The sequence below is a fragment of the Pygocentrus nattereri genome, chromosome 15 (genome assembly GCF_015220715.1).
Source record: "Pygocentrus nattereri isolate fPygNat1 chromosome 15, fPygNat1.pri, whole genome shotgun sequence".
NCBI lineage: Eukaryota > Metazoa > Chordata > Actinopteri > Characiformes > Serrasalmidae > Pygocentrus > Pygocentrus nattereri.
In genome coordinates this window covers 40,564,005-40,588,457 of record NC_051225.1, presented here as the reverse complement: position 1 = coordinate 40,588,457, position 24,453 = coordinate 40,564,005, and the positions used below count along the sequence as shown (strand labels likewise).

General features: G+C 39.6%; 1 protein-coding gene across 2 annotated transcripts; it reads left to right on the top strand.

Moving 5' to 3' along the window:
- The first annotated feature begins 207 nt into the window (after window positions 1–207).
- On the top strand, window positions 208–24,440 carry pax6b (paired box 6b). Of its 2 annotated transcripts, none has more exons than XM_017725629.2 (11): window positions 208–342; window positions 9,662–9,715; window positions 12,310–12,440; window positions 13,690–13,905; window positions 18,736–18,895; window positions 20,510–20,668; window positions 20,755–20,837; window positions 20,920–21,070; window positions 21,756–21,868; window positions 22,109–22,250; window positions 23,178–24,440. In XM_017725629.2, exons 1-11 carry the CDS (start codon window positions 285–287, stop codon window positions 23,261–23,263), a joined length of 1,353 nt encoding a protein of 450 aa, XP_017581118.1. In that variant the 5' UTR covers window positions 208–284; the 3' UTR covers window positions 23,264–24,440. The 2 variants fall into 2 exon arrangements, with proteins under 2 accessions (XP_017581118.1, XP_017581117.1); XM_017725628.2 differs by having other exon boundaries at window positions 9,662–9,721.
- The last annotated feature ends 13 nt before the right edge of the window (window positions 24,441–24,453 follow it).

The following is a 24,453-nucleotide window of genomic DNA, read 5'->3' as shown; positions in this document are numbered from 1 at the left end:
TCTCTCTCTCTCTCCCTCCCTCTCTCTCTCTCTCTCCCTCTCTCTCTCCCTGTCTCTCTCTCTCTCTCTGTCTCTCTCTCTCCCTCCCCCCCTCTCTCTCTCCCTCTCTCTCCCTCTCTCTCCCTCTCTCTCTCTCTCTCTCTCTCTCTCTCTCTCTCTCTCTCCCTCTCTCTCTCTCTCTCTCCCTCCCCCCCCCCCTCTCTCTCTCTCTCTCCCTCTCTCTCTTGTCAGTTCCTCTCAGTATCAATCTCTCTCTCTCTCTCAGTGTGTGTGTGTGAGTGTGTATGTGTGTTTCTGCAGGTTTTTGCTCCTCGAGCGCGGAGCTCGCGATGCCGCAAAAAGGTGAGTTTGTTTAAAACTTTTTCGCACAAGTTATTATTATTATTATTATTATTATTATTATTATTATTATTATAATTATTATTATTATTATTATTATTATTAGGGTGAGTGTGAGGGCTTTGGAGCGGTTTTGCTTCTGAAGTGGCCGCACGCGCATGATTCTAGAAACACAAACTTCTTTATGATCAGAGTTACAAACTCTCGCGCGCTGGAAAAACCATTTAGGTCACATTTTATTAATTCGGTTGGCGATTTTTTCAGACTCAGATTACACCCCGAGCATTTATTATTATTATTATTATTATTATTATTATTATTACCACACACTCTCTAAAGCGCTGAGCTCCCGCGTGCGCGCCCGTTGACCGCATATGGAGCGCTGGTGTCGGACTGTCCGCGGACGGGCTGCTCCGAGTTTACACTGAAGGAAATTTTCCAGACGGTTTTTATTTCACATGTAAACAGAATTTGAATCCAGTTCTGACCCATTTTAAAATGAGCTCGTCTTCCGGAATTTTCTCTGAGAAAACCGGGATTAATTAATCCGTTAATTTCTCTCAGCGTTACAGAGCCAAAGCGTCCGCAGAGCGCGAGCGGATGAACGGCGCTGAAGGAGCCGCTTTAGCGCGTTACCGCTGGACGGCCCGCCGCGCCCGTGTGATCGCAGCTAATGATCAAACAGCGAGATTAATGGAGAGATTACAGAAATGCAGGTTAGAGTCCAGATTAAATAATCCGCCCTAAATAAACCATCAGGCGCGCAAAGACTCTGCGCCGAGATCGGCTTCCTCTAAAAACCAGAAACAGTCGGACAAACTTCTGCGCCAGGAATCTGAAATATTCCAAACATTCAATATTCCTCACATTCCTTTAGAGCTAGAAATGATTCTGAAGGATGAAAATCATTCCTAAAGTTTCTTTAATAAAAGTGTAAGAGTTCAGGCTCCAGCACCCCCGCGACCCTGAGGGAGAAGCGGCTTAGAAAGCGTGTGTGTGTGTGTGTGTGTGTGTGTGTGTGTGTGTGTGTAATGTCACACGCTGTAAATTCCCCTGTAATTACTGTAAATTAAACCTGTAAATATCCTCTCCGCCGCGGCCTGGGATTTTTATTCAAAATGAAATATTCTTCAGACACGATCTTCCAGAAAATGGTCAAAACCGTTTTTACACCTTTAATTATCCGTGGATCTGATTTTGTTAACGCTTCACATTTTCAGTAAAATTACAGTCATAAATCTGAGGACTGTAAAATGTCTTGATTATTTATTAACTCACTGACCTGCTTTCCCTCTGTTTTGTTTACTGCAGTGTCTTTAAAATAAACACATATTTTTATTTCTCTTCTGAGCAACGTCTCTTTAAATTAAATAAATATACAATCGAATTAATTAATGAACGCATTAGCTGCAATAATTAATTATCGGCTTTAATCAAATTTATCCTCACTGTAAAACCAGTGACATCCTCACTGTCCCCACTGTCCTCACCCTCCGCACCGCGGACACATGTCCCTTTAGACCGACTGGAGTGTGTTCAGAGTGTTAGTGTTTTAATGTTAGTGTGTTTTAATGTTAGTGTTTTAATGTTAGTGTGTTTTAATGTTAGTGTGTTTTAATGTTAGTGTTTTAATGTTAGTGTGTTTTAATGTTAGTGTGTTTTAATGTTAGTGTTTTACTGTTAGTGTGTTTTAATGTTAGTGTGTTTTAATGTTAGTGTTTTAATGTTAGTGTGTTTTAATGTTAGTGTGTTCATTGTGTTAGTGTGTTTTAATGTTAGTGTGTTTTAATGTTAGTGTGTTCATTGTGTTAGTGTGTTTTAATGTTAGTGTGTTCATTGTGTTAGTGTGTTTTAATGTTAGTGTGTTTTAATGTTAGTGTGTTTTAATGTTATTGTGTTTTAATGTTAGTGTTTTAATGTTAGTGTGTTCATTATGTTAGTGTTTTAATGTTAGTGTGTTCATTGTGTTAGTGTGTTTTAATGTTAGTGTGTTTTAATGTTAGTGTGTTCATTGTGTTAGTGTGTTTTAATGTTAGTGTGTTCATTGTGTTAGTGTGTTTTAATGTTAGTGTGTTTTAATGTTAGTGTTTTAATGTTATTGTGTTTTAATGTTATTGTGTTTTAATGTTAGTGTGTTCATTGTGTTAGTGTGTTTTAATGTTAGTGTGTTCATTGTGTTAGTGTGTTTTAATGTTAGTGTGTTTTAATGTTAGTGTGTTTTAATGTTATTGTGTTTTAATGTTAGTGTTTTAATGTTAGTGTGTTCATTATGTTAGTGTTTTAATGTTAGTGTGTTCATTGTGTTAGTGTGTTGTAATGTTAGTGTGTTTTAATGTTAATGTTTTAATGTTAGTGTGTTCATTATGTTAGTGTTTTAATGTTAGTGTTTCATTGTGTTAGTGTTTTAATGTTAGTGTGTTTTAATGTTAATGTGTTTTAATATTAGTGTGTTCATTATGTTAGTGTGTTTTAATGTTAGTGTGTTCATTGTGTTAGTGTGTTTTAATGTTAGTGTGTTCATTATGTTTGTGTGTTCATTATGTTAGTGTTTTAATGTTAGTGTGTTCATTGTGTTAGTGTTTTAATGTTAGTGTGTTTTAATGTTAGTGTGTTCATTATGTTAGTGTTTTAATGTTAGTGTGTTCATTGTGTTAGTGTTTTAATGTTAGTGTGTTTTAATGTTAGTGTGTTCATTATGTTAGTGTTTTAATGTTAGTGTGTTTTAATGTTAATGTGTTTTAATGTTAGTGTGTTCATTGTGTTAGTGTGTGTTTATGTTAGTCTTTATGGTATTAGCGTTTGTACTGTGACAGTTGTTCTAGGGTGTCTGTGTGTTTATTGCATTAGTCTAGTCAGAGTCTTATTTTGTTTATGGTGTTGTGTGTTTATGGTGTTGTGTGTTTAGGGTGTTGGTGGGTTTACAGCGTTAGTATGTTTAGGTTGTCAGTGTGTTTGGGTTTTAGTGTGCTTATTAGTGTATTTTGGGTGTTGTTTTTATTTGTTAGTGCATTATTGCATTGGTGTGTTTATGGTGTTAGTGTGTTTATGGTGTTAGTGTGTTTATGGTGTGGATGTGTTTAGGATGTGTTTTTGGTGTTTTTTGTGTGTTTGTGTGATTGTAATTAGTGTGTTAAGGGTGTTGTGTGTTTATAATGTTGGTGTGTTTATGTCACTGGAATGTTGATGGTGTTGATGTGTTAAGAGTGTTGTGTGTTTATAGTGTTGGTGTGTTTATGGCACTGGAATGTTGATAGTGTTAATGCATTTTGAGTGTTGTGCTTAGGGAGTTAGTGTTTATGGTGTTGGTGTGTTTATGCTGTTGATGTGTTTAGGGGTATGTATTTAAGGTGTTAGTGCATGTATGGTGTTGTGATTATGGTGTTGGTGTGATTAGGGTGTAGGTGTGTTTAGGGAGTTAGTGTTTTTGTGGTGCTGTGTTTATGGTGTTGGTGTGTTAAGGGTGTTACTGAATTCTTCACTGCAGTGTGTTTGTTTGAGTCCAGTTAAGGCCCTTGGAATCTACTGCCCCGATGTGAACCATCCACACAAATCTTCAACAACAACAAAAGCACATACACCAAACACCATCCAGACTATACCATCACCAAACCCTACGCATACCAAGCCCCATTTACCAACACCAAACACATCCACACCAAAATGTTTCCATACCAAACTCTATCCACACCAAACCCCCCCCCCCTTAATAAACACCAAACCCATCAAACAACAAATCATCAACACCAAGACCCACCCACATCAAACCCTATCCACACAAAACTCTATGAACCAAACTCCATCCACACCAAACTGATCTACACCAAACCCAATCCACACCATACTGATCTACACCAAACCCAATCCACACCAAACTGATCTACACCAAACCCCATCCACACCAAACTGATCTAAACTAAACCCCATCCACACCATACTGATCTAAACCAAACCCCATCCACACCATATTGATCTAAACCAAACCCCATCCACACCATACTGATCTAAACCAAACCCCATCCACACCAAACTGATCTAAACCAAACCCCATCCACACCATACTGATCTAAACCAAACCCCATCCACACCAAACTGATCTACACCAAACCCAATCCACACCATACTGATCTAAACCAAACCCCATCCACACCATACTGATCTAAACCAAACCCCATCCACACCAAACTGATCTAAACCAAACCCCATCCACACCATACTGATCTAAACCAAACCCCATCCACACCAAACTGATCTAAACCAAACCCCATCCACACCATACTGATCTAAACCAAACCCCATCCACACCAAACTGATCTACACCAAACCCAATCCACACCATACTGATCTAAACCAAACCCCATCCACACCATACTGATCTAAACCAAACCCCATCCACACCAAACTGATCTAAACCAAACCCCATCCACACCATACTGATCTAAACCAAACCCCATCCACACCATACTGATCTAAACCAAACCCCATCCACACCAAACTGATCTACACCAAACCCAATCCACACCATTCTGATCTAAACCAAACCCCATCCACACCAAACTGATCTACACCAAACCCAATCCACACCATTCTGATCTAAACCAAACCCAATCCACACCATACTGATCTAAACCAAACCCCATCCACACCAAACTGATCTAAACCAAACCCCATCCACACCATACTGATCTACACCAAACCCCATCCACACCATACTGATCTAAACCAAACCCCATCCACACCATACTGATCTAAACCAAACCCCATCCACACCAAACTGATCTACACCAAACCCCATCCACACCAAACTGATCTACACCAAACCCCATCCACACTAAACATCATACTTCTTTATACTCTTAATTATACATGTTATACTCTTTCCACACCAAACATTATATCTTTATGACAGTGTGTTAGTGTGTAAGACGGACATTGTGTTAATGTGTAAGTGGTCTGTTGTGTTAGTGTGAAAGCAGGATGTTGTGTTAGTGTGTAGGAGGGATATTGTGTTGGTATGTTTACATGGACATTGTGTTGTGTTGGTGTGTTTAGATGGACTTTGTGTTGCGTTGGTGTGTTTAGATGGACAGTGTGTTGTGTTGGTGTGTTTAGAGGGATGTTGTGCTGTGTTGGTGTGTTTAGAGGGATGTTGTGTTATGTTGGAGTTTTTACGCAGGTGTTGTGTTTATGTGTTTGGTGGGGCATTTTGTGTGTTTGGTGGGACATTTTATGTGTTTAGAGGGACGTTGTGTTGTGTTGGTGTGTTTAGAGGGACGTTGTGTTGTGTTGGTGTGTGTAGATGGACGTTGTGTTGTGTTGGTGTGTTTAGATGGACAGTGTGTTGTGTTGGTGTGTTTAGTGGGACGTTGTGTTGTATTGGTTTGTTTAGATGGACTTTGTGTTGTGTTGGTGTGTTTAGTGGGACGTTGTGTTGTATTGGTTTGTTTAGATGGACTTTGTGTTGTGTTGGTGTGTTTAGAGGGATCTTGGTGTGTTTAGAGGGACTTTGTGTTGTGTTGATGTGTTTAGAGGGATGTTGTGTTCTGTTGGTGTGTTTAGAGGGACGTTGTGTTGGTGTGTTTAGATGGACTTTGTGTTGCGTTGGTGTGTTTAGATGGATGTTGTGTTGTGTTGGAGTTTTTACACAGGTGTTGTGTTTATGTGTTTTGTGGGACATTTTATGTGTTTGGTGGGACATTTTATGTGTTTAGAGGGACGTTGTGTTGTGTTGGTGTGTTTAGAGGGATGTTGTGTTGTGTTGGTGTGTTTAGAGGGACGTTGGTGTGTTTAGAGGGATATTGTGTTGTGTTGGTGTGTTTAAATGGACGTTGGTGTGGTTAGAGGGACTTTGTGTTGTGTTGGTGTGTTTAGAGGGACGTTGGTGTGTTTAGAGGGACTTTGTGTTGTGTTGGTGTGTTTAGAGGGACGTTGTGTTGTGTTGGTGTGTTTAGAGGGACGTTGGTGTGTTTAGAGGGACGTTGTGTTGGTGTGTTTAGAGGGACGTTGTGTTGCGTTGGTGTGTTTAGATGGACTTTGTGTTGCGTTGGTGTGTTTAGAGGGACTTTGTGTTGCGTTCGTGTGTTTAGATGGATGTTGTGTTGTGTTGGAGTTTTTACACAGGTGTTGTGTTTATGTGTTTTGTGGGACATTTTATGTGTTTGGTGGGACATTTTATGTGTTTAGAGGGACGTTGTGAGGTGTTGGTGTGTTTAGAGGGACGTTGGTGTGTTTAGAGGGACGTTGTGTTGTGTTGGTGTGTTTAGAGGGACGTTGGTGTGTTTAGAGGGACGTTGTGTTGTGTTGGTGTGTTTAGAGGGACGTTGGTGTGTTTAGAGGGACGTTGTGTTGTGTTGGTGTGTTTAGAGGGACTTTGTGTTGTGTTGGTGTGTTTAAAGGGACGTTGGTGTGTTTAGAGGGACGTTGTGTTGTGTTGGTGTGTTTAGAGGGATGTTGTGTTGTGTTGGTGTGTTTAGAGGGATGTTGGAGTGTTTAGAGGGACTTTGTGTTGTGTTGGTGTGTTTAGAGGGACGTTGGAGTGTTTAGAGGGACTTTGTGTTGTGTTGGTGTGTTTAGAGGGACGTTGGAGTGTTTAGAGGGACTTTGTGTTGTGTTGGTGTGTTTAGAGGGACGTTGGAGTGTTTAGAGGGACTTTGTGTTGTGTTGGTGTGTTTAGAGGGACGTTGGTGTGTTTAGATGGACTTTGTGTTGTGTTGGTGTGTTTAGAGGGACGTTGGAGTGTTTAGAGGGACTTTGTGTTGTGTTGGTGTGTTTAGAGGGACGTTGGAGTGTTTAGAGGGACTTTGTGTTGTGTTGGTGTGTTTAGAGGGACGTTGGAGTGTTTAGAGGGACGTTGTGTTGTGTTGGTGTGTTTAGAGGGACTTTGTGTTGTGTTGGTGTGTTTAGAGGGACTTTGTGTTGTGTTGGTGTGTTTAGAGGGACGTTGGAGTGTTTAGAGGGACTTTGTGTTGTGTTGGTGTGTTTAGAGGGACTTTGTGTTGTGTTGGTGTGTTTAGAGGGATGTTGTGTTGTGTTGGTGTGTTTAGAGGGACTTTGTGATGTGTTGGTGTGTTTAGAGAGACGTTGGTGTGTTTAGAGGTCGGTCACGTTGTGCTGTGTAGGAGGGACGTTGTATCGGTGTGTTTAGAGGGATGTTGTGTTGGTGTGTTTAGAGGGATGTTGTATTGTGTTGGTGTGTTTAGAGGGACTTTGTGTTGTGTTGGTGTGTTTAGAAGGCTGTTGTGTTGTGTTGGTGTGTTTAGAGGGACGTTGTGTTGTGTTGGTGTGTTTAGAAGGCTGTTGTGTTGTGTTGGTGTGTTTAGAAGGCTGTTGTGTTGTGTTGGTGTGTTTAGAGGGACTTTGTGTTGTGTTGGTGTGTTTAGAAGGCTGTTGTGTTGTGTTGGTGTGTTTAGAGGGACGTTGTGTTGTGTTGGTGTGTTTAGAAGGCTGTTGTGTTTTGTTGGTGTGTTTAGAGGGATGTTGTGTTGTGTTGGTGTGTTTAGAAGGCTGTTGTGTTGTGTTGGTGTGTTTAGAAGGCTGTTGTGTTGTGTTGGTGTGTTTAGAGGGATGTTGTGTTGTGTTGGTGTGTTTAGAGGGATGTTGTGTTGTGTTGGTGTGTTTAGAAGGCTGTTGTGTTGTGTTGGTGTGTTTAGAGGGATGTTGTGTTGTGTTGGTGTGTTTAGAGGGATGTTGTGTTGTGTTCGTGTGTTTAGAGGGATGTTGTGTTGTGTTGGTGTGTTTAGAGAGACGTTGGTGTGTTTAGAAGGCTGTTGTGTTGTGTTGGTGTGTTTAGAGGGATGTTGTGTTGTGTTGGTGTGTTTAGAAGGCTGTTGTGTTGTGTTGGTGTGTTTAGAGAGACGTTGGTGTGTTTAGAGGGATGTTGTGTTGTGTTGGTGTGTTTAGAGAGATGTTGGTGTGTTTAGAGGGAAGTTGTGTTGTGTTGGTGTGTTTAGAGAGACGTTGGTGTGTTTAGAGGGACGTTGTGTTGTGTTGGTGTGTTTAGAGAGACGTTGGTGTGTTTAGAGGGACGTTGTGTTGTGTTGGTGTGTTTAGAGAGACGTTGGTGTGTTTAGAGGGACGTTGTGTTGTGTTGGTGTGTTTAGAGAGACGTTGGTGTGTTTAGAGGGACGTTGTGTTGTGTTGGTGTGTTTAGAAGGCTGTTGTGTTGTGTTGGTGTGTTTAGAGGGACGTTGTGTTGTGTTGGTGTGTTTAGAGGGACGTTGTGTTGTGTTGGTGTGTTTTGAGAGACGTTGTGTTGTGTTGGTGTGTTTAGAAGGCTGTTGTGTTTTGTTGGTGTGTTTAGAGGGACGTTGTGTTGTGTTGGTGTGTTTAGAAGGCTGTTGTGTTTTGTTGGTGTGTTTAGAGGGATGTTGTGTTGTGTTGGTGTGTTTAGAAGGCTGTTGTGTTGTGTTGGTGTGTTTAGAGGGACGTTGTGTTGTGTTGGTGTGTTTAGAAGGCTGTTGTGTTTTGTTGGTGTGTTTAGAGGGATGTTGTGTTGTGTTGGTGTGTTTAGAAGGCTGTTGTGTTGTGTTGGTGTGTTTAGAAGGCTGTTGTGTTGTGTTGGTGTGTTTAGAGGGATGTTGTGTTGTGTTGGTGTGTTTAGAGGGATGTTGTGTTGTGTTGGTGTGTTTAGAAGGCTGTTGTGTTGTGTTGGTGTGTTTAGAGGGATGTTGTGTTGTGTTGGTGTGTTTAGAAGGCTGTTGTGTTGTGTTGGTGTGTTTAGAGGGATGTTGTGTTGTGTTCGTGTGTTTAGAGGGATGTTGTGTTGTGTTGGTGTGTTTAGAGAGACGTTGGTGTGTTTAGAGGGACGTTGTGTTGTGTTGGTGTGTTTAGAGAGACGTTGGTGTGTTTAGAGGGACGTTGTGTTGTGTTGGTGTGTTTAGAGAGACGTTGGTGTGTTTAGAGGGACGTTGTGTTGTGTTGGTGTGTTTAGAGAGACGTTGGTGTGTTTAGAGGGACGTTGTGTTGTGTTGGTGTGTTTAGAGAGACGTTGGTGTGTTTAGAGGGACGTTGTGTTGTGTTGGTGGGTTTAGAGAGACGTTGGTGTGTTTAGAGGGACGTTGTGTTGTGTTGGTGTGTTTAGAGAGACGTTGGTGTGTTTAGAGGGACGTTGTGTTGTGTTGGTGTGTTTAGAAGGCTGTTGTGTTGTGTTGGTGTGTTTAGAGGGACGTTGTGTTGTGTTGGTGTGTTTAGAGAGATGTTGGGTTTGTGTGTTTGTGTGTTTGAGAGATGATGTAGGTTCATGTTGTGTTGTAGTCGTGGGTTTAGAGCCAATAAATACATCAATTAATGTACCAACTGATTATTCTCATTTCTGTCTTTAATGCAGAGTTCCACAATCAGACTTCGTGGGAATCCGGAGTTGCCTCCATGATGCAAAACAGTAAATGTACACACACATACACATACACACACACACACACACACACACACACACACACACACACACACACACACACACACACACACACACACACACACACACACTAATGAGCTCAGAGCAGAAGAGAATGGAGCTCTTATTCGGAGTGTGAGTGTTTATGGAGTTAAAGCAGAGTTTAAAGCTCAACTGAGTCTCTGTAAATCATGTAGTGTGTGTGTGTGTGTGTGTGTGTGTGTGTGTGTGTGTACTGAAGCGCATTATATAGTTTCACACACTGGGTTAGACAGGTTATCATTTTTAGCTTCAGTTAAAGCTGGAGAACCAAACTGCTGACAGCAGCTCAGCGTTCCACACTGCACAGCAATCAGGACTCATTGAAACGTATTAAACTGTGTTTAAATGTGTTTAAAGAGTGTTTAGATGTGTTAAGCACAGGGTTCTGTACTGCTGGATTTGGTCTTGTTTATTTATTAATATTTTTTATTGCAGTGATGTAAAACTGAATTTTTTTCTACCACTGATGAACATGACAGTGATATGAATTCCCTTTTATCGCTTTATTCTAGTTTTCTGTTGTATTGCTCGAGCTGAGGTGTTGGCAGAATAATGTATTGAATTCTAATAATTAATACTCAGAGTCACAGAGGAGCCGAGCGGAGGGCACTTTAATGTCAGATGGATTTTGGGAAGTTAGTTGGTGTGAGACTCTGAAAGCTGGTTAGTTCAAATGTTCTGTTTACTGCTGTCTGAGTTTTCGCGCTGGGTTTATATTAATCACACGTCTATGGTCTTTATGTATTAACTGTACATATACATATAATGTGTGTGTGTGTGTGTGTGTGTGTGTGTGTGTGTGTGTGTGTGTGTGTGTGTGTGTGTGTGTGTGTGTGTGTTTACTGAACAAAAATATAATTTTAATTGCTTCTGGGTTTGTAGCAGTTTAATGAAAAAATTCCAGGCTGTTTTCCTGCTGCAGGTAACCGTTGCTTACTGTAGAGACTGGTGTGGTATTTCTGTTTATTGTTTATTGCTGAGTTTCAGTAAATTATTTTCAGTATAAAATATTGTTTATGCATTTGTTCAGTGTTGTTGCTGTCATATAAAAAATGAATTGTTGAATTGAATTGTTTATTTTTGACACCAGCTGTTTTTTTTACATGCTTTGAACAAGTAATAATGAAAAATTGCTCTGAATTAAAAATGTGACACAGATTGAATTCTGATGGATTATTACTGATTTTCAGAGATTAGAAATCAGGACTAGTGTGTATTTTTGAATGTTTAACCATATTTATTATTATTATTATCATTATTATTATTATTATTATTATTATTATTATTATTATTACAGATATGTTTTATAGATTAATACTTATAACGTTTTATGCGAGCAGCTGTAGAACAGCAGAACTGTTAGGAGCTTTGTGTGTGTGTCTGTGTGTGTGTGTGTGTGTGTGCGTGTGTGTGTGTGGGTGTGGGTGTGTGTGTGTGCATGCTTGAAATTTGTTGCCAAATACGAAGGACAGGAAAAAAGAAAAACACAAGACAAAAAAAGTGTGTCCGTTTTAATATGTTGTGCACCGAGACACACACTCTCCTGTACTGTCTACTGAGAGAGAAGATGAGAGTGGATGACCCCCTTAGGCCTGAGACACACACACACACACACACACACACACACACACGAATGCACGCACACACACACACACAGACACACACACACACACACACACACAGACACACACGCGCACGCACACACACACACACACACACACTGTCTTATCTGTTCAGTTTTTCGCTGTGAATCATCAGCACCGACTTTCAGCCATTTTCAAAAATTAACATCAAAGTTGACAGAATTCCACAGACAGGATCCAGAATATTCCCTCTGAGTTGCATTCCAAACTCCGCTCTGAAAACCTTTATTCTAAAGGAGCTCTAAGAACATCACACACATACACACACACACATACACGCGCACACTCCAGCGAGTGTAAAGAGAACACACACACTGCGGGTGGTTCGGAATGCCAGGTCAGAGCGCCTCTCTGGACTCCGGCTGGATGCTGTAATCCGGTAATCTGGAGTTTGTATTTTTCCTGAAGGCTGATTTGAGGTGTGTAAGTGTGTTTCTGTTTTAGGGTCTGAGTTTCTGCTCAAAGCTTTTATTACAGTTTTGTGCCAGTTTTGTTTTTGCATTTGTGTAATTAATAATATGGAATATGAAGGAAATTCTGGCTGGAATTGAAATTAATTTTATGTCTGGAATATAAATGCAATTCCTGCTGGAATATGAATGGAACACCAACTGGCTGAAATGTGAAGAGAATTCCATTTGGGATATGAAGAGAATTTTGGCTAGAATGTGAAAGGAATTCTGACTGGAATTTGAACAGAATTCTTCACCTCAAATGTTTTTAAAGCTGAGTTGACACTTCATTGATTTAAGTGAAGGTCAGTCAGATGAGGTTTCAGGATAGACTGACCAGAAGCAAAACAAACATACTGACCATCTCACTGAAAATGTCCTGTGTGTCAGCGTTAGCTGTTTGAATCCTGAAGCAGCTTCGGAGACTGATTGTGTGTGTATGTAGGTCACAGTGGGGTGAACCAGCTTGGCGGAGTGTTTGTAAATGGCCGGCCGCTGCCGGACACTACGAGGCAGAAGATCGTAGAGCTCGCGCACAGTGGAGCCCGACCCTGCGACATCTCACGCATTCTGCAGGTACAGATTTATTGTTGTTGTTAATATTATTATTATTATCATCATTATTATTATTACTGGCTAATAATTAATATGGCTAATTAGTGGTGGACAGTAAGAAAGCATGTGTATTTGTGCAATTCAGTCATTTTTTCACACATCTGTTCTTTATTAAAATATTAGAATTCTTTAGACTTTTAGGTTCAGAAATTCAAATGTAATTCCACAGTAAAATATCCCAATTTAAATTCCTTTAAAATTACTTTCTGCAGATATTGTGGAGTGAAAACTTGATTTCATTTGAAAAAATATGATCCCCTTTTACAAATAAACTAAAACCAGTCATAGCTCACCTTTCACTGAACCCTGCCTCTAAATACTGAATGTCCAGTCGTAGCTTAACTAAGTTTCTCACAAACTTTCAGAATCAAAGAAAATGCCGTAATGCCCTGCGGTATCACTTTAAATGATAAAGCCTGGGTTTTACTTTTGATACAACATACTACAAAATAGTACGAGACATTCACACACACTTCACTGGAGTAATACTTTACCAACACTTTCACCGCCTTCACTGAAGTTCTGGATTTGTGCACTTTGTCCACCACTGCAACTAAAGCTGTACTATGTCAATTTGGGGTTTGGAGACGTTACTGCAAGTAAAATTATGCGAGTGGCTTATCTACTATCATCATCACATCATAGTATAATGAAGTATAATCTAGTATAATCTCCATTCAGTATAATGTTGATTTTGAGATCATTTGAGGCCCAAACATCAAGCTGGACCTTCTTTTTAGATCTGTGTGTGACATTAATACATAAAGTCGTGTGACATGGTGTGAAAAACTTGACACCTCTGACTTTTAAATGATTATTTCTTCCTCAGTAATGAAACTTCTTTCAGTTTGAACTAAAACATCTTACAGAGTGCAGCTTTAAAGAACTTGCCGAGTAATGATTATAAAACTTCAGGCTGTTTAAACTATATATATATATACATAAATATACTGCTCAATAAATAAACACTCACTGATACTCCAGCAGATAAAATAAGGCCTGATAATGACGGTAACTTTACCAGAAACAGCTCATCAGACCAAAGAATCAGCCACAGAATCAGCCACATCAGTCTGATCTGAATTCTGCAGCTGTTCTGAAAACAGTTCCACAGAAAGTAAAGAGTTTATTAAAGGCTTGATAAATTAACCTGTGTGTGTGTGTGTGTCTGTGTGTGTGTGTGTGTGTGTGTGTGTGTGTGTGTGTGCAGGTGTCGAACGGCTGTGTCAGTAAGATCTTGGGCAGGTATTATGAAACCGGCTCTATCCGGCCGCGGGCCATCGGGGGCAGTAAGCCGAGAGTAGCGACGCCTGAAGTGGTCAGTAAAATTGCTCAGTATAAGCGTGAGTGTCCGTCCATCTTCGCCTGGGAGATCCGCGACAGACTGCTGAGTGAAGGAATCTGCACCAACGACAACATCCCTAGTGTGAGTGTCTATTCCAGCTTTCATAACACAACACCAGCTTAATTTCTCATAACATTCATAACTTACAGCTGGTTACAGCATCACCAGCATAAACTGCACTATTCATCTTCAAATTAATAATAATAATAATAATAATAATAGATACAATTATTCAGTATCTATTATGAATAATTTACTATCAATAAATAATTCAGTGTAACTGTGTAAACTCAGTAGTTATCAGAGGAAGTAACTGGACTACGCCACACACTCACTCACTCACACGCATTTACACCCACAAAATAGAACTGAATAGAACCAAACTGAACCAGAATTAACTGAACTGAATTAAAAGTAACTGAACCAAACCAAAAGGAACCCAAATGAATTGGAACTGAACCAAACTAGAAACTGAACTGAATTAAACTGAAATTACGGTCCCACTTTATATTAAGGAAGAATTAAGATGCCCTGGAGAAACACTACATCTATTATAAAACTCAGGCAAGACTGCAGGCAGGCTGAGAGACGTTGGCGAAGGTCAAAATTGGTAGTACATTTTGATATCTATAAAACAACATTACAGACTTACAACAGTGAAGTGAAATCAGCACGGAAAAACTATTACTCTACCTTAATCGACTCAACCAGTAATAACTCAGCTGCCCTGTTCAGAAGTATAGATCGGCTAGTAAACCCCACCTCCCATGTCTTCCCTGAATCCGTTTCAGTTGAAAAATGTGATGAGTTTGCAATATTTTTTAGGGACAAGATTACTAATTTAAGGCAGAATATAGCAACAAGCACTAATAGACTACCAGCCCTGATATCAGTTAGTCATCCTAACTGTAATATGTCTTACTTCAAGGAAGTTGACATGGTAACACTATTTGACGTGATTTCATCACTTAAATCCTCTACATGTGAACTGGACCCTCTACCAACATGCTTTTTCAAGCAGGTTCTGAGCTCATTATCTAATGAAGTTCTAATGATTGTTAATCAGTCTTTGCAACTGGGAGAATTCCCTAATATTCTTAAAACTGCAGTGGTTAAACCACTACTAAAGAACAGAAATCTTGATCCCACATTTCTCAATAATTATCGACCTATATCTAACCTTCCTTTTCTTAGCAAAATCATTGAAAAAGTTGTGTCAACCCAGTTGAATGATTATGTTAAAGTAAACCAAATAAATGACACTTTTCAGTCCGGTTTCAGAGCTCTCCATAGCACTGAAACAGCACTAGTTAGGGTAGTAAATGACCTGAGATTGAATAAAGATGCAGGCAAACTCTCAGTCCTTTTTCTCCTAGATTTAAGCGCTGCTTTTGACACTGTTGATCATGAAATACTTATTGATCGACTACAGAGCTGGGTAGGCCTTAGTGGCTTAGTCTTAGACTGGTTTAGATCGTATCTAACTGGGCGCGATTACTATGTTGCATTAGGTACCTCTTCCTCCACACGTCAAAAAATAACTTGTGGCGTCCCCCAAGGATCAATTCTTGGGCCTTTACTGTTCAACCTATATATGCTTCCATTACCACATATCATTAACAAACATGGTATTAGTTATCATCAATATGCAGATGACACTCAACTTTACATTTCTTTAGAACCTAAAGCCCTAAAATCAATTAGCACACTGTTTGAGTGCATAGGTGATATACAGACATGGATGTCAGACAATTTTCTGCAATTAAATAAAGAGAAGACAGAGGTTCTTGTTATTGGCAGTGATTCACAAAAGAATGATGTTCAGACTTATTTAAATCAAATGAATCTGAAGGCCAAACAATGTGTTAAGAACTTGGGTGTCACTTTTGATAATGAGCTCAGCTTTAAATCACACATCATGACTACATGCAAGACAGCTTATTTTCACCTTAGAAACATCGCTAAGGTCCGAGATATGCTCTCTCCTGCTGATAGTGAAAAACTTGTCCATGCATTTATCACATCAAGGTTAGATTATTGCAACGCTGTTTTATCTGCTCTCCCAAAGAGCTCTATCTCTCACCTACAGCGAGTTCAGAATGCTGCTGCAAGGGTCTTGACCTGCAGAAGAAAGAGAGATCATATTACACCTGCACTCCACTCACTGCACTGGTTACCTGTCAGTTTTAGAATAGATTTTAAGGTTCTGGTGATGGTTTTTAAATGTCTTCATGGTCTTGCTCCTCTTTACCTCAGTGAAATGATGGTGAGATATGTTCCTGTCAGGTCTCTCAGGTCTTCAAACAGTAATCTACTGGTGATTCCTAAAACCCGGTTAAAGATTGGCGAGGGTGCTTTTAGCCACTACGGCCCAAAGCTTTGGAACTCTCTTCCTGAGGAGCTAAGAGGCATTACATCCCTGTACAGCTTTAAGAGTAATCTTAAAACCTTTCTGTTTAGATCTGCTTTTAGTTAAGAAACTTTTGTCTGTTCTATCTCTTTCATTTTATCTTTTTCAGTTTATTTCATTATTTTATTTTGTTTCCTTCTATCTTTATTTCTTTTAATGTGTTTTGCTTATCTTTGTTTTCTTTTTATTTATTCTGTAAAGCACTTTGAGTTGCATGTATGTATGAAAGGTGCTATACAAATAAAGATTATTATTATTATTATTATTATTATTATTAAGTGACCCTAATAACTGTAGTTCTATCTGAACAAGTTATGCAACAACAGTGGAACTACTGTTACAGACGGACTGCGGTGGTACATCTTATGTAATTACACATGTGTAGCACCTTCAGTTGTTATATAGGTACAGTGCAATTACAGATTGGTAATTATGGAATGGCAATTAATGTGATGTGCTTAGTTACCTTGTTACAACACAGTTATTCCACAGTAATAATGTAAAACAAATGTAAAACTTCTGATCTCGTGTATCAAAAAGATTTGCTTGTGTAATTACAAGAGGCAAAATATACATGTGTAATTACACAGGCTGCACTGCTGTAATCTATCTGTAACACTGATTACATCATCAGTAGTTGTTAAATAGGCTATTGATGTGTATCTACAAAGTTATTAGAGACACTTAATATAGATTAATATTTAATGTCTCACTTTAATATAAAGTGAGACCGAAATTACTAGTTTACATTTTAGTTTGTCTTTTTTACTGGTTGCTCTTCTGTTTGATCTTTTTTATTTCAGGTTTAGAGCTCTTTTCAGTCCATTGTTGTCTGTTCTGTTGCTCGGCTACACTGCACACAAGGGTCACCAGTTTAAATAAAGGCTGATTGAACTCAAGTGAACTAAAGTAAACTGAAATTAGCTGAAATTAACTGAACCAAACCAAATGGAACTGGAGTGAACCGAACAGAACTGAATTAAACTGAATGGAACAGAACTGAATTAAACTGAATTAAAGTGAACGGAACAGAACTGAATTAAACTGAATGGAACAGAACTGAATTAAACTGAATTAAAGTGAACTGAACAGAAATTAATTAAACTGAATGGAACAGAACTGAATTAAACTGAATTAAAGTGAACGGAACAGAACTGAATTAAACTGAATGGAACAGAACTGAATTAAACTGAATTAAAGTGAACTGAACAGAACGGAATTAAACTGAACAAAACAGAACTGAATTAAACTGAATTAAAGTGAACTGAACAGAACGGAATTAAACTGAACAAAACAGAACTGAATTAAACTGAATTAAAGTGAACGGAACAGAACTGAATTAAACTGAATGGAACAGAACTGAATTAAACTGAATTAAAGTGAACTGAAGAGGAGTGAATTAAACTGAATGGAACAGAACTGAATTAAACTGAATTAAAGTGAACTGAACAGAACTGAATTAAACTGAATGGAACAGAATTGAATTAAACTGAATGGAAGTGAATTAAACTGAATTAAAGCGAACTGAACAGAACGGAATTAAACTGACCGGAACAGAATTGAATTAAACTGAATTAAAGTGAATGGAACAGAACTGAAATAAACTGAATTAAAGTGAACTGAACAGGAGTGAATTAAACTGAACGGAACAGAACTGAATTAAACTGAACGGAACAGAACTGAATTAAACTGAATTAAAGCGAACTGAACAGAATGGAATTAAAGTGAACGAAACAGAACTGAATTAAACTGAATTAAAGTGAACTGAGCAGAACTGAAATAAACTGAATTAAACTGAATTAAAGTGAACTATGAGAGCAAAGCTTTAACTAAACTCACTGTTCACCTCAGCTTCAGTTTCTAGATTCTAGATTTAGATTAGTACATGTTCAGACCTGGATTTGAACTGGTTTAGTACAGTTCAAGAGCTGAGTTAGTACAGGTTCAGAACTGGTTTAGAACAGGTTCAGAGCTGAGTTAGTACAGGTTCAGAACTGGTTTAGAACAGGTTCAGAGCTGAATTAGTACAGGTTCAGAACTGGTTTAGTACAGTTCAAGAGCTGAGTTAGTACAGGTTCAGAACTGGTTTAGAACAGGTTCAGAGCTGAGTTAGTACAGGTTCAGAACTGGTTTAGTACAGTTCAAGAGCTGAGTTAGTACAGGTTCAGAACTGGTTTAGAACAGGTTCAGAGCTGAATTAGTACAGGTTCAGAACTGGTTTAGAACAGGTTCAGAGCTGAATTAGTACAGGTTCAGAACTGGTTTAGAACAGGTTCAGAGCTGAGTTAGTACAGGTTCAGAACTGGTTTAGAACAGGTTCAGAGCTGAGTTAGTACAGGTTCAGAACTGGTTTAGTACAGTTCAAGAGCTGAATTAGTACAGGTTCAGAACTGCACTAGAACTGATTTAGTACTGATCCAAAGCTGGTTTAGATCTGTTTTGTTCGGCAGTGTGTTCACACTTTCTCCTGACTCTCTCTGTCTCTTATCCATTCTCCTCAGGTTTCCTCTATAAACCGTGTCCTGCGTAACCTGGCCAGTGAAAAGCAGCAGATGGGGGCAGATGGTGTGTACGATAAGCTGAGGATGCTGAACGGTCAGCCTGGCGCGTGGGGGGCACGGCCTGGGTGGTACCCAGCAGCGCCTGGGCAACCAAACCAAGGTGAGTCTATTCATGACTAAGAATAAAACCTAATCTAATTTAGTTCATTATTACAAATAATTACACCTCATTACCATCAGCCCATCACTGAACGAAGCAGGTGTAATAAAGGACAATTAGCTGATGTAGTTACTGTTCTTAATAACTACATTATCACTACTAATAATAATAAATACACAAATGTGTAAAAAAGGGGAAAAGATCTGGAACACTTCATCTGTAATCACATTCCCTTTAATTGACCACTGAAGCAAGCGCTACAGTAGAAATATACAGGTAATGTCAAAATCATGTAAATAATATAATCAAATACTACAGTAACTTTTTATTAGCAAAGCTTTGTGTAGGAGTGAGTGACGGGACAATTCACTGCTATGATTAATGATGACTGAGCCCACTAATAACTGCTCATTAATCTGAAGTTAATTCATGGGCCAACATGAGCACGACTGTCCACTCTGTCCATCTGCTTTATGAATCCACTTTATGAGTCAGTTTTATTAATTAGTTTTGTTTATTAGTCCATTTTATTCATTCCTTTTATACACACTGGACCAACAAACGAGTACAAAAGTTAGAAAAACACCACTGACTTCTTGCCTCTCGAGCTCTGAAGGACTGACAGCTCATTATTTCCACTTACCAAGGTTTTCACAGTCAAGGCTGACAAACCCCTGAACACACTTAAACAACCTTATAATAATAATAATAATAATAATAATAATAATTTCTATTATTATTTTCAAGCAGTACAGCAGTTTGCTGAAAATGAAACTCGGCAGGCTGTGAGAAATTGTTAAAATCCCCATCTAATCAGCTACCAAATGTCCAAACAATCCTTAACAAATCATACATTTTAAAACTTTAATGAGCCTTTTAGGGCCTAATGCAAAGATGGAATCTTCTTGAAGCTGAGAGTCAGATCCTGCTGGAGAGCGGAGTGTCTCTGGTGAGAGATATAAATCCTAACAGGAGCTTAATGGTTCCAGCCGAGAGTACTTTGATTAATGACAGTGGTGAGTAGAGGTTAACACAGTAAGCTGAAAGGCCTGTTGACCAGATTCCTGTGTTACACAATGCTGAGCTCTGCACGTCTCCAGAGAATCCTTTTGTTGTTTCTTTCCAATTGTGTCATCAGGAGAATTCCGGCTTTGCAGCAGGTCCTGGCAGCGTTTCTCTGACCGCGGGGTTTAATGGTTCCCCTTTTTCTGGTGCTTTGTGTCGTATGAAAAGCAACTCCGTCTATTCAAGTGCTGGTGGTCACCTCAATAGGCCCCTGGACACCCATAAAGTCCTCAGCACTGAAGACTCCTTCTACGTGTAGGGAGACAATCTAGATCTTTAACCTTCAGAGAACCAAGCGCTTGGTGTGTTTTTTTCCTATTTTTAAAAAGTGATATTTTTGCATTTCCATGTGATGGATTTCAGGGAAATGTTGCAAAAGTGAAGCTGAAGGCCAAACACACCATATCCAGCTCATGAAGATCTCTGTAATCTGCTGACAAGCTGGATCTGGTCGGCTGGGCGAGTAGTTGGAAGTGCCGAGGCCAGTGGGTCGTCAGGAGCGGGATTATGAAACACTGATAATAATGTCTTCAATACATTTTCTTGCAGATGGTTGCCAGCAGCAGGACAACGGTGGCGAAAACACAAACTCCATCAGCTCCAACGGAGAAGACTCAGATGAGACGCAGATGCGGCTGCAGCTGAAAAGAAAATTACAAAGAAACCGCACATCCTTCACTCAGGAACAGATAGAGGCGCTGGAGAAAGGTCAGAAATAAAACTCCATTTACTTCACCTTCAGAATGAAACTGAAATCCACTGAATAACGCCTCCTGTTTTTACATCAATTCTAGAATTTGAAAGAACTCACTATCCTGACGTTTTCGCAAGGGAAAGACTTGCAGCCAAAATTGACCTCCCAGAGGCAAGGATACAGGTAAAAAAAAAAAGAAGGAAAAAAGAAAGAAACACACCTGTTCACAGGAATTAAGGCCTGACTGTTCCTGCGTGGTGTTTAGGTTTGGTTCTCAAACAGACGAGCTAAATGGAGAAGAGAAGAAAAGCTGAGGAATCAGCGCCGACAAACCAGCAGCAACTCCAACCACATTCCAATCAGCAGCAGCTTCAACACCAGCGTTTATCAGCAAATCCCTCAGTCCAGCACACCCGGTAAGCCCATTCAGTAACACAGTAACATATGGTAACACTCAGCGTCTCAAACTCAGCCAGTAACACTCAGTAACACCCAGGAACACCTGGTAACACTCTGTATCCGATACATGCCCAGTAACACTCCCTTACTCACCGTTACTCCCAGTAACACTCACTAACATTCAGAGAGCCCAAACACTCCTGGTAACACCCAGGAAGCCCAAACACAATCAGTACCATCCAGTAACACCCAGTTAGCCCAGATAATGCCCCTTAACACCCAGTAACAGTTGGTAAACCCAAACACACCTGGTAACACCCAGTAAACCCACAAACATTCTATACACCAAAACACCTGGTTACCCTAAACACTATAAAAATACGGCTCAGACTGCGAAGCTCACTGCATCACTGCAGGAGTGTCAGTGGGACGTTTAGTGGTCTTCACTCTGATCACTAACCTGCTGAATTCCACACACAGGAACTTATTCTGTTTCAGTCCAGGTGAAAAAACTCTGATCAGAGAAAAAAAACAACATATCTGTAACCTGTTCTCTGACGTTATGGTCTTTTCTGCGCTTTAACTCCAAATCTGAAGCAGCTATGCTCGGCTAAACCCTGACAGAGCTGAGTTTGTGAAGAGAGTGTTTTCTTGGCAGATTTTGGTGTTTGGTGCAATGCAGGTTTGTTTTGTCTCTTGCAGTGTCCTTTACGTCAGGCTCTATGCTGGCCAGGTCCGACACGGCTCTGACGAACTCCTACAGCGGCCTGCCGCCCATGCCCTCCTTCACTATGGCTAATAACCTCCCTATGCAAGTAATTACAGCCTCTTACTATATACTGTGTGTGATGTGCTGTGCGTCTCCCGCGGTTCTCAGTAATAGACGCGAAACATATTGAAAACGTAATGATTCCATCACCAAGCTCAGCTTAATTTGTGCTCCACACTGAAAGCAACGTCCTGTCAGTGCCGAGAGAACGACTGGTCGCACACTTTAGCGTCTCATCTCCATAAATATATAAAATCATATATTTTTATATATTCTTTCTCTATAGCCCAGCCAGACATCCTCCTACTCCTGCATGCTGCCCACCAGTCCATCAGTGAATGGGCGGAGCTACGACACGTACACACCCCCTCATATGCAGGCACACATGAACAGCCAATCAATGGCAACTTCTGGTACCACCTCTACAGGTAGGAGTCTGTACAGGCTTGGTGATGTCACAGAAAGGCTTTTCAAATGCAGTCTTTATGAACTTTGTATTTATTCTGTGTTTATTTCTGAACTTGCAGATGCGCTCGGCAATTTCTCTCCTTTTACTCTATTCGCTTCCTTTCTTTAAGTACTGAAATACCGTTTTATCTATTACATATATATTTTGACTTTATACATAAAAGCAAGTAAGCTTAGCAGAGCTGCAGCAGGAATGATAGCTATAAATTTGATCATTTCTATGTAAACAGCACATTTATATTTAACAAAATATTAATTAATGACTGTGTTTTATATAATATACAGATATAACAACATTTTACAATCATTTACCTGTTACAGCTTGTAACTATTCAATATCTGATCACACGAGTGTTGGGCCAATGTTTGGGTATCACAATGGTGATTTCCAAGATTGCTTAACCCCTTAAATGGCTTAAATGGCTTAAATGGCTTAAATGGCTATCCAGTGGTGGCCTAAAAGTTTTATTACACACTTCTATAACCTAGGAGTAGCTCAGTGAGTTTACACTGAAGTTCCTGTAGTAACTGATTAATAAGTCTCAGTATGTAACAAGTCTGACTGTTTAACTAGATCACACTGATGGGTTCCGACAGATAGACACCATATAAGACTCACATGTCTTTGTTCTGCCTTTAGACCCTCCACGAAACAACTCTGCACCATTTTCAATTTACAAAAATGGTTCTATAAAAAAAATACAGATTGAAATGTTCTTCATGGAACCAAAAGCGGTTCTTATAAGACACAAAGAACTCTTTCTGGCACCTTTATGCTTGAGAGTGTAGAGAACTGTAAAAGATCCTCAGCTGGTTTCTCGGTGCAGAACAGGGTGTTTGAGACTGGATGAGACTGTCTGACTGATGGACGTTCTGTTTGCATTTAGGACTTATCTCCCCTGGAGTGTCTGTCCCGGTCCAGGTCCCCGGAGGAGAACCAGATATTTCTCAGTTTTGGTCCCGGCTGCAGTAAAGAGAAACTCTACTTCACCCTCTGACCTCCAAAACAATACCCCACCCCAAAAAACCCCTCACCCCTCCCAAAACAGCACCCCGGCCCAGACTTGCCCCCTTCCCCAAAGGCACTAAGGAAAAAAGGAAAAAGCCACATTGTCGTCTAAAGTGCCGCAATTTAAAAACATCCTGGAACAAAAACAAGAAACCTTTTTCAGCTTTGATGTATTTGTTTCATTTCTATATAATTACTTTATGGAAGAAGACAAACAGTGACGGACAAACGGAGACCGCACTGGCCTTTCTTTCAAGAACTGGACACTTTCAGTTCTGGATTTACTGATCATGGAACACCACCACCGTTCTGTTCGGTCCACACTGACCCACCTCACTGACCACACTTCTCTGGATGAAGCTGAGGAGAGCTGGTAGAAGGACCGAGCTGCAGTCAGCCTGGACGGAGTAGATTCATTTCATAACCAAATAAAGAGCAGATGATCTGCAGACTGAACTGCTCCAGATAAACAGGTTCAGACTTTCGCCAGAAGACTTTTATTTGGTAATATTATATAAAAGTAAAATCCTGTTGTTTAAATGTTGACGTACTCTGTCTTCCCCTGGAATGATTCTCAAAATCTCATAATCTCGTTTCTTTCGCCCTGAAACATCATCTCTCAATGTTTTCTGCCGAATTCCACCATACATTTTCCTTTCTTTAGGTCAGGAACGCATTGTAGTAGCGATAGATTTTATATTATAGTGTCTGTCACTCGAATCTGTTTATTTAATTCCTGAGTAAATAATTAGTAAAAATGTTTGCGAGTTTTAAAACGTGTTTGCCAGTTGTTTACGAGTACATATCAGAACTGAACCACAGCTGATTGTGAAAACAGACCAAAGCCTTTTCATCTATTACACTTTTATTTCTTTTGTATGTTTGTTTTTGTAAAAAACAAAACAAAAAAAGCTAAAAAAACTCATTTTACGCTGTAGTTCGTTAGCTTTGAGTCTCCGACTGCAGTTTAATCGAGTCTTTTATTTATGATTGAAGAGCATCTGTGTGTTTATAATAACTGTGTTTACTTCTGAGTTTTAATGTGTTGGAGAAACTCTTAATGAAAATGGAAATATTTCAATTTAATTTTATTTAAAGCTTTCTAAATGTATTTTGTGGAAATTATATAAAAACATTTTGTACAGGATCTTCTG